This window comes from Argentina anserina, chromosome 5, assembly GCF_933775445.1.
Source record: "Argentina anserina chromosome 5, drPotAnse1.1, whole genome shotgun sequence".
Taxonomy (NCBI): Eukaryota; Viridiplantae; Streptophyta; class Magnoliopsida; order Rosales; family Rosaceae; genus Argentina; species Argentina anserina.
Window position 1 is genome coordinate 12252896 of NC_065876.1, and position 10439 is coordinate 12263334.

Sequence of the window (10439 nt, forward strand, 5' to 3'; positions counted from 1 at the left end):
ATACTAATAGCCTGTATGTGACTCGAAGTAGTTCACAAGAAATTTGAAAAGCACAAAAAGCAGGAGAAGAAGAAAACAGATAGAGGAAAACCTTTTGGGTGTTTTGAGCCATGATCTATCTGAAGAACAGGGAGACCATTCTATCTTTTGCAAACTGAACTCGCTTTCTACATCCATTGATATTGAATCAATAGAAACGACAACTGAGACTTGTTCCCCTCTGGAAGACCCAGCAATATATTATCCCTTGATAGCTAGCATAAATCAGCTCGCACTGACATACACAAAGATTTGGCAACTTGTACTTGTTAGAAATACTTAGTATAGGTATAGTTACATTCCCTTCTGAAAAGTTGCAAGCAAGAGAATACTCGCAAGAGTAAACATTCCGGAATATATATCTATCAGGAAGCATACAACACAAGACTCCTAATAGGTGCTTACTGATGCTTATGATCTATTTGACACCCCATCACCTTGAGGTTTAATTTCCAACAAGAACAACTCTCAAGAATAAAAGTAGAAACAAGAGTGATGTCTACTGACTTGTAGTTTCCCTCAAATTCTTTCATTCTCCTTCCAGACAAGTTTCCTTCCCTGTCACCACTCACCAAGTGTATCATCATCTCTACCTCCAAAATTACAGCCTTTAGCTTCTTGAAATTTACAGAAATTTGCCGATTCCGGCCGCTGTGGGCCGGCAGTGGAGCTCCGGCCGGCACAGACAGGAGCGCCAGGAGGGAGGAGCACAGCCGGCACCATCCACGCCATCGTTGCGCGTCGCCGGAATTGCTGACGTCCGCTATATATATAAAGTGTGGACGTTCACTCTCTCTCTCTCTCTCTCTCTCTCTCTCTATATATATATATATATATATATATATATATATAATGTTTCTTTTTGACATAACTGTAATTATTCCAGAAAAAGCCACAATGAGAAACAGTACTTCTAGCTTGTATGTGTCTCATAGTTCAAAAGAAAGAATAGAAGCACAAAAGGTAGTACAATAAAGCAAATAGATGCCAACCTCATGGGTGTTTTGAGCCCCGACTATCGGAAGCACAGGGAGAGCATTCTATCTTTTGCAATCTCAGCTCTCTTTCTGCATCCTTTGATATCGAATTGATAAAAAGGACAACTGAAACTCGTTCCCCTGTGGAAGACCCTGATAACTTGAAGCAGCTCACTCTGAGATACACATTGGCAATCTATACTTGTCTGATAAGGACTAACTACATCCATGAGTAACCAATCTTGAAGCAAATATTAAATTCAGAAGATTCAAGGGATCACAGCACATTGGTCACGCAACACTGTTTCTTTCCATATTATTATAACGCAGGAAGAGTAACTTCATTAGTATTCAATCTACTGACAAAATCTTGTAATGTGTTTATGTACATTGGGATCACATATAATTTACTTTGAACATCCTGAACAAGAACTCTGGAGGTGTCCTACGACCAGCATGATGTTAGCCTGCCAACACAATCTTTATTAAGTGCTGCCTAGCACGTATTTGTCACTCCACATTTGAAGTTTTGTTTTCTTCCTCGTGTTCCTGGTAAGAAAAAATGTGGAAGATGAATAAGGTGATGCAGATGAAAGAGCCATGTTCCTATGCAGTAATCAAAGTTAGTCATCAATATCACTACGGTTTCAGGAACAACTAAAAGCAGAATACATTGACTAACATGAATTTGCTTCATTAATGGGCTCACGACCCGACTTTGTAAAACATATACTCACACTCCTTGTTATGTATATAGTCACTTAGTTTTACTTAGTGTGAAATAACTTATTATATTTCATACAGAGTCAAAAAGGTGATTCCTTACATAACACACATTTTGTCAAAGAAACAAAGATATTAACCTCTTGAAGGACACAAGCTTGTGAGATAGAACTGAGATGGCAGCTTTCCATATTTGCGAGTAGTTGTATTACAGTTTGCAGATGAGGCAGACTGCAAAATTTGTAACAGTTGAATAAGATAGCTATCCTGCAGTTGCAGCCTTGTAATTTATTTATGGTCAGTAGGAATGTACATTATCTGGCCTATCAACTATGCCAATCGCTATGTTTCATCTAATAAGCAGCAATGCCAAAGTGGCTTGCGAACATAGATCAATGGCATAACATGATGTGCAAGCATGTATCTTGTTCCAAATCTATGGTTTGGTACAAGTCAAAGAATATAACTGTAATGTCCTGATCCTACAGTTATATAAGTTTATATTTCCTAGAGGGAATATTAAGCGAAAGAATTTTGTGATACATTAGTGTTAATTAAAATTCCCATTGAACAAAGAGTTTCTTTAGGAACAACATCAAGCAGCATGGGGCAAAAAGGTTTGGTGAAAGAAAAGACCATATCCGTACAACCTTTGCAACCCAGTTTCCATATGTGCATCCAAAGATGAAATGACTCGAGGCATCTGCTCCAATAACTGCATGCAAAAAAAAAAAAAACACATGAAGAGGTATATAGATCTGCATGTGATCCTCATAGTCAAGATCATCTTGCAAAAGAAAGTAGCGTACATGTCCGGTATTCTTAATTGTAGATGATTTGAGCAAAAGGTTCTTTGGCAGCTTTATCAGTTGGGCCTGCAGAAGAGAAGGGATCAGAATAAGTAACCATGCAAAATAAGCCAAGGAGGCTCAAGTGGAAGAATTATTAGCATGTGTAACTGATGACTAATGACCCATTTGGAATAAGTACAATTACTTCACAAGAATGAGTAAGTCATGGTGCACAGTAAGTACTGTATATAGTTGCATTCCATGTTTGAGATGTTACAAAAAAGAGAACTTTCACAAGCGTAAACATTCTGGAATACAGATTGAGAAGAATCATATTATCAGGCTGCATACGGAGCCAAGACTCCTCTGAGTCCAGGTTGGCCTAACCCTCAGAAGTGCTTTTTTGATCAATCTGACAACCCATCTCCTTGAGGGTTCTCAACAAGAACTACTCGTCTACTCTTAAGCAGAAACATAGAAAAATGCAAACAAAGGCAATGTTGAAGGCACTTGGGTGTACTGACAAGAGTAATTTCCCCTCAAACTCGCTCCTTTTCCTTTCCTGATACTAACTGTATCTTTCAACTACTATTCTCATGAAGACTCACTCTACACCTTCGGCTTCCTAATAGAAAGCCACGGCATCTCCACTCCCTCATACTTCCAAACATCCTTATCGCATCACCACAGTTTCAAGATCAGGTGAAAATCTCATTTTGAACACCCCACATAACCTCAACAATCTAACTAAAACAGAATTAACACTCCGATTAGCAAAGAAAGTGCCATTTGAAACACAATGCCAATAAGTCACCAAAACAACACATTCCCTAGCCAATAACACTCCAAGCATTTCAATGTGTTTCTTTGATCCATGTCACCACAGTTACTGTTTTAGTGACTACATACACATCTTTAACTATAATTATTGTCTACCCATCTTTCCATTACATTCTTCTGCAAATTTGTTTGTACTATCTTTGATCTAAACCACCCCAGCCATACAGAACATCACTTCAAAATTTAATTTTTCAGGTGTTGAAAAAGACTCTGCAATGCATTCACCATTGCCGAATCCAATCAAAGCCCAGTAGTCAAAAATTGATCTTTTCGATATTAAGAAGAAAAAGGAAGAGAATTTGATCACTTTGCATTGAAGAGGAATAAAGAGTAGGAAGGTGAGACCTGGGAGGGAGAGGACTGCTGCATGAGGTGGAGGAGATTGGAAGTGGATAGTACGGCCTGAGATATCTGATCGGAGACCATCCCTTTTGCCGTATTCTCTCGGCTGCTGCTGCTTCTTCCGCCGGAGGTTGAGCTCGCCATTCTTCTCTACCTCCAATTTTTGGCCAAAATATAAGACAATCATACGTGTGTATATTGTATATTCACTATGACTAAAAGGTCCCTGAAGTTTACTAGGCTCTTTTTTTTTTTTTTTTGAGAATGGTACATGTATAATCTATGGGATTTTGTCCACTGAAGATTACAGTTAAAAATGATCACATTAGAACATGAACTATCTACTCGTACTCATCAACAACGTTCCCCCGTAGTTGTGTAGTCTCCTCTTTCTCCTGGTGTCCTTGAACTGAATTGCGATAGTTCTGTTCATAATTATCGTGGCTCAACTGGCTTTATTTTTCCTATTATCACTATTAAATGCATAGGAGCAGCTGATGTTTCTACTTCTGCAGCAACTGCTTTGAGACTTGGTTTAATAGCAACTGACAGTTGACACCAGGCATCGCTCAACTCTTATGCATGATAATTTACACGCTGCTTCAAGACTTCGCGTTTGTTCATTTTCTCATGTAAAACAAAAATACTTCGCGGCCATGGAGTGGGTTTACAAGTTTGGAATCTTTCTTTGCGGCTCACTGCTTTCTTCAGTTTTTTCCTTTTATACAGTGGGTAGTGACTGTATTGTATTTTTTTTTTTTGAAATGGAAAAGTGACTGTATTGTTAGAATGTTGATTTTGTATATCTTCTATATTAGTAATCTTATTAGCTGCATATATATTTTCTTATTGTAGTTAGTAAAAAGTAGTTTCCTTTTAGGATATCAGTAGTTGTATATGTATTCACGTTTAGAATCAATGAATCCATCCTAGCCAAATTACTTCTTTTCATGGTACCATAACATGCATCACGATCCAAACCTATCTCATAGGCTTCCGCACTTTACTTCTTGTGTGAGAATAAATTCAATCAATCTTCGGACTCTACTTCTCGTGCGAGCATCTTTTCCATCATGAGCAATAATATCATTATTCAAAATGGCAACAAGCATGTCATCTCTTTGAATCCCAATAATTTGGATTTTGTCAATAGCATCACCAGATCCCCTTCATTCAAATCAGAGAACAATCTTGGTTTGTCGAGAGTGTCATCTCAAGGATGGATACTCAATAGTGGCGCAACAGATTACATAATCTCTTTGTCAAATGAGTTGGCTCATAGCAAGAAAAATCACATATTGCCTCATGTCTTGTTGCCGAGTGGAGAAAAGGAACACATATCTTTTACATGATCGGTATCGTTAAATTCGCATTATATTCTGGACAATGTGTTATATATACCAAATTTCAAAGTTGATCTCTTATCTATTAGTCGACTCATAATGGGATTAAATTATTCTGCGACATTTTTCCCTTATTGGTGTATTTTGCAGGATCTGGTTTTGAGGAAGACGATTGGTTTGGATAAGCAACACAACGGTCTCTACTATTTGATGACATTAGCGACGGAGAAAATCAATCCTAAACCTTGTCCTTCCTCAACCATTCAACCTACATGTAACCTCACAATGTCCTCTTCTCATTTGTGGCATCGTCGTTTGGGTCATGTTTCGTTTCGTCCTCTAGATTATATTGCTAAGCATTTTCTAAATGATTCTTTCACTTCTGATCCTAATCATGTTTGTGATGTTTGTCCATTAGTGAAACAGAGTCATCTCTCTTTTGGTACTAGTTCTATCTTGTCACTTAAACCTTTTGATTTGATTCACTGTGATATTTGGGGTCCTTACAAACATGATTCTCTTTGTGGCGCTCATTATTTTCTCACTATTGTGGATGACTATTCTTGTTTCACTTGGCTTTTTTTAATGCAACATAAATCTAAAGTTCAATATTTGGTGAAACATTTTTTTGCATATGCATCCACGCAATTTTCATCACAAAAAAAATATTTTCGCAGTGATAATGGGGCTGAGTTTTTTTTCCAAAGATAATGGAGTCATTTTTCAACACTTGTGTTTATACGCCTCAACAAAATGGGGTAGTAGAACGCAAGCATCGCCATATCCTCCAGGTTGCTCGTGCTTTTAAATTCCAAGCAAATCTTCCTCAAAAAATTTGAGGAGAATGTGTACTCACTGCTGTTCATGTTATTAATCGTTATTCCACTCCACTTCTCTCTTTTAAAACCCTTTTTGAGTGTCTATACTCTCGACCTTCTTCTTTTCATCACCTTCGTGTATCTGGTTGTTTGGCTTATGCTACAAATGTCAAAGTCACACATAAATTTGACGCTAGAGCATCTAAGTGCATCTTTCTCGATTATCCAGTTGGTCAAAAAGCCTATAAGCTTTACGATCTCTCGAGTCATAAAATTTTTACTAGTCGTGATGTTGTATTTCATGAAAATATGTTTCCTTACCAATCTGATGTTCTCAAGCCCAATTCAAGTCTAGTTCTACCTCCGGCCCACATCACAGGCCCAACTGACCCATCTTCTCACACAGATGTCATCGACTTTGAACCAAAAAATTCCAGTTCGTTCCTCCTAACCCAAACCCGCAAATCGATCGATCTCAACCTCCGACGTCGACTTCCAACCCTCACCAAACCAGTCCCTCTCCACACCGCCGCCATCCGATCCAAAACCCAGCCTAAATCTACCTCCACCGCCACTAGTCGATCCCGATAGATCTGAAACCCCGACGGTCTATCTCGACTGTCAGTTTGCAGAGCTCATCCCATCATCCGAGCCTATTGCTCATTTGCTCCACCCGAACCAGCCTCTCCAATTCACGATGAGCCTCCAATTCATGAATTAGGGGCTTTAGGTTGTAATTCTTTTCTCTTTGTCGGTTCATTTTCTCGTTAAGAACCGATTGTAAACCAAATTTCCAACATTAATGAGAAGACCAAAACGATGTATTTTTGGGCTGCAACAAAGAAGAAAAACAGGACGCGCCCGCAAGTCATCTTTTTCCCCATGTTGTTGTATCTTTTTTACATAGCTTGATGCAAGTTATATTCGAAAAAGGGGTCTGTGATTTAGAAAAGAATAATTGATTACATGTTTACAACTGATACGGTTTGCATAGTGCTTGAACCTAAATCTTATGTATTTTAGTCAATTTTTACAGAACCTCAACACCATCCTAGACCAAAAATCAGGTCGCACTTACTTGGAGCCTGGCAGGCCCTCCTAATTCCTAAAGATTCCGTGGGAAATTACTATTACAAGTCGTTCGCGTTCGGTGAACGCCATTCGTCAGTGCTTGGAAATATTGCTTTCCTGCATAAGATGCAAATAAACAGTACCATGACCATCAGTTTAGAATTGAAGATGCAGACACTGCACTCTACGGAAAGAGTATACACTGTAAAACCATAGATCTCACTCAGGAGCAAGTTTCTTACTAAATATTTATCTTCCTTTTGTCGATCTTGGAACAAAAAATATATTGGATTGCTCATTGCATTATACCGAAATGGTATTTCAAGTCAGAATGACTTCAACAGAGGCCAGCCAAAACACAATCAAATTGCTTAGAAGTTCAGTGCTTTAATCAAACGACTGCAATCACAAGAAAATGGACTCAACAAATGCAACATCAAGCTCAGTGCTCCAAAGACATTGTTACCCTTGTACAGTACCACTGCAAGTCTGCAAACTTGCTCAGCTAATTACAAAGATAAAAGAAAGCCGAATCTTCTGGAGATAAGTAAACACTAAAGGAACCAATGTACTTCCTACTGCCAAGCAGACCTAGGGATGTTATCAGGCATTTACAACTGGCTCAATATATAACAAAGTTGAAACTAAAATTGGGTGAATATTATGTGCCTAACATGCTCAAACAAAATTTGTGCAACTAAAGAACACCCTCTAATTATCAACACCATCTAATTTCTATCCCACTATCAGAGTTTTAGAACATGAAAGTGGTCGCACTGTCGCAGATAGTAGAAGGGTTGAGGATAAAATTTAACAAACTTCCTGCACTTTTCCTTCACTGTTTCTGTTTGTGCCTGGACTCAATGTGTAGCCATCCCAAGCGACTTGATGTTAAGAGGATGATCATCACATGATTAAAACTTATCCATCATTTCACCTTTCAAGATATATGAGCACATTGACATCCCGTCATATTTTATTCAACTGACATAAAAGCTATGCAAAGGACTCATTTGATATAGAATGAATTAGTAAAGGTTATCAGGTCATCTAACTAACAATTATATATATATATATATATATATATATATATATATATATATATATATAGCCAGCCAGTAAATTGATCACAGAAACAGAAAGAAATTCGGCACCATATATATCCCCATATATGATTCATATTTAGCAGGCTAGCAACACTTGAATTGGGAGACACAAATCCTATCTCAATAAGAAAACTAAACTCAATTAATGTGATCAATACAAGTATACAACATATTTCCAATATTTCCTGATCACTTAAAACTACAATTATAAATCCCGCCATACTGGCCACGCTACATTCAGTACATTATTACATAGTCCCCCAGAAAGTACTAATGACTTGCCTACTATATTCATTCCAATACAAAACAGTATAATGAGCATTGATAGCCAAACCTTGCTATGCCGTAGCGGCCTTTATAGCTCTCTCCAATTCAGATTCCAAATCACTCGCCTGATTGGTTGACTTCTTCAACTCCTCCACCCGAGAAATCTCTTCTCTCACACTCTTCACCGGTGTGTGAGACTCTGTTCGCACATTCTCTTCTCTCCCACCCTTCTTGTTCCTCCACCTCTCAAACTCACTCGAACTCTCACCCAATGGTGGCACCACTCTCCTCCTAGAAGCATCACTTTCCCCACGAAAATGCCTCCCGGAAACACCCGATTTCATATCCTCCAACCTCTGCTTCATTTCCCTATTCTCCTTCTCCAAAACCTCCAAATCCCTCCTCATCCAAAAACACATCCCCTTCAACAATTCCAAATCCTTCACACTACTCCCTCCACTCTTCTCCTCCTCCTTTTCTCCCTCCACCTCCTCAACTCTCTCAAATGCAATCTTATTCACTGCCAAATAAGGCAGCTTGCTCCCCATCTTCGCCGGAAAGTTCACCCCCCACCGCATATTTACCACAAGTCCTTTTGTCACAGGCAAAACAGTCCTGGCCATCACACCAATCCCAGAAAAGAACCCATCTTTCCCACCATTCCTCAAACCCAACTCCCTTTCCTCCACAGGCCCAACTTCATTGACATCTTTACCCCCACGTGGCTCCAAACTCAGCTCCTGCCAAGCAGATGACGAAGACGACTCTGGCTCTTCAGACACAAACCCACCAACAAAACCACCATCTGAGCCGGGGCCAGAACCCAAAACACCATCAGAGCAAGAACCAGAAGCATCAGGGTCGGAAAAAGTGGTCTTTTTCAGAGAAAAGTTTCCAAATTGAGGCTTGATGTGAAGAAAGAAAGATGGGTTTGTGTGGGAGAGAGAGAAGTGAGCTGTGAAAACAAGAGGGGAGTGGTTTGGGGAGCCGAAGAGGCCTAAGCCAGACTTGAGGGAGAGAGAGAAGGGAGATGGGGTGGTATTGTGGGAGTAGGAGAGTTTGAGAGAAGGGCCGGAGGAGAAGGCTGAGGAGAGAGACAAGGTGAGGTGGGAGGAGGAGGAGGTGGTGGAGGAAGGGAGAGTGGCGATGGAAGAAGTGAAGGGTTGGTTGAAAATGGTGATGGGGATTTTGGCTCTGATGAGTGGGTTGCGGTAGTGTTGGGAGTCTTGGTCGTCTTGGAGACGAAGGGAGATCTTCATTTCTGTGTGTGATCAGGACCACTGAGGTTCAGCAGCTGCAGAAGTGTCTTCAAGTCTTGATTGTGTTTGGCGTTTCGGAACTGCAGACCAAACTGAGCTAATACTTGTGTTTTCCTGACTCTTATCCTATGTTCTTTTATTCTTTTTATTTTTTTCATTCTATAGTACCTTTATGAGAATTTTTCAACATATATTTCGGCAACTTTACAAATTTTTTTTTATATACACTACTTAATACACATTTCTAATATTATATAATTAATTTTTTTTGTTTTATAAAATGACCATAACAACCATATATACAGTAAAATAAATAAGGAAGATATAAAACAAACTAAAATCATTTAAAAAACATATAAAAAATATAAAAATCGATTTTGGAAACTATAGGTTTTGTGCAATTGTAAGGAAATTTAAGGTTGCTCATATGATAATGACAATTTAGATGAGGAAATTTAGATAATTAGTTGATTCATTAATTCATAAAATTTAATGTAATTCATGTTAAGAGACTATGTTCTCATTTCATCAATTAAATTGTTGGCTCTTCTTCATCTTAACCACATAGCTAGGCGTTGAGGTGTGTCCTTCATCTTTTTTGTTTTTTTTGAAGAAAATCATACAATTTTATAGAATAATCATTACATACCCTTTTATTATCAAGGTTGATAGGCAAAATGTCATAAGAATTAAGAAGAACCCATAGTTGGTATATAACATATGTCTATTAATTACCATGTAAAATTGCCATGATTGAAAATATAAAATGTCTATTTTATAGGTCAAGGCCAGACATTGGTCCAAAAACAAGGACCAAACTCAGCCTTAGAGTGAGTAGAAACATATATATATTTTTAAGTCAC

At 38.5% G+C, this 10439-nt stretch overlaps 2 protein-coding genes across 3 annotated transcripts; both read right to left on the bottom strand.

Moving 5' to 3' along the window:
- Positions 1-879: 879 nt before the first annotated feature.
- On the bottom strand, positions 880-3874 carry LOC126794881 (tobamovirus multiplication protein 2B). 2 transcript variants are annotated; one of them, XR_007672189.1, is made up of 6 exons: positions 3716-3874; positions 2549-2614; positions 2390-2454; positions 1880-1970; positions 1032-1565; positions 880-910 (listed from the first exon to the last, which is right to left on the bottom strand). XR_007672189.1 is itself a non-coding variant. In XM_050521674.1 (5 exons), the coding sequence occupies exons 1-5, from the start codon at positions 3854-3856 to the stop codon at positions 1527-1529; spliced, it is 402 nt and encodes a 133-aa protein (XP_050377631.1). In that variant the 5' UTR covers positions 3857-3874; the 3' UTR covers positions 910-1526. The 2 variants fall into 2 exon arrangements, 1 of the variants encoding a protein (XP_050377631.1); XM_050521674.1 differs by having other exon boundaries at positions 910-1565.
- A 3141-nt stretch (positions 3875-7015) lies between these two features.
- On the bottom strand, positions 7016-9679 carry LOC126794638 (uncharacterized). The gene is made up of 2 exons (XM_050521400.1): positions 8385-9679; positions 7016-7061 (listed from the first exon to the last, which is right to left on the bottom strand). The coding sequence occupies exon 1, from the start codon at positions 9574-9576 to the stop codon at positions 8389-8391; it is 1188 nt and encodes a 395-aa protein (XP_050377357.1). The 5' UTR covers positions 9577-9679; the 3' UTR covers positions 7016-7061; positions 8385-8388.
- Positions 9680-10439: the final 760 nt, after the last annotated feature.

Bases quoted from the DNA above. Each gene is read 5' to 3' on its own strand.
- LOC126794881 (XM_050521674.1), bottom strand. From the start codon at position 3,856: ATGGCGAGCTCAACCTCCGGCGGAAGAAGCAGCAGCAGCCGAGAGAAT. The intron at 2,615-3,715 runs GTCTCACCTTCC...TCTCTTCTGCAG, and splicing joins AGCAGTCCTCTCCCTCCCAG to GCCCAACTGATAAAGCTGCC. The intron at 1,566-1,879 runs GTTAATATCTTT...TTTTCTTACCAG, and splicing joins AAGCTTGTGTCCTTCAAGAG to GAACACGAGGAAGAAAACAA.
- LOC126794638 (XM_050521400.1), bottom strand. From the start codon at position 9,576: ATGAAGATCTCCCTTCGTCTCCAAGACGACCAAGACTCCCAACACTAC.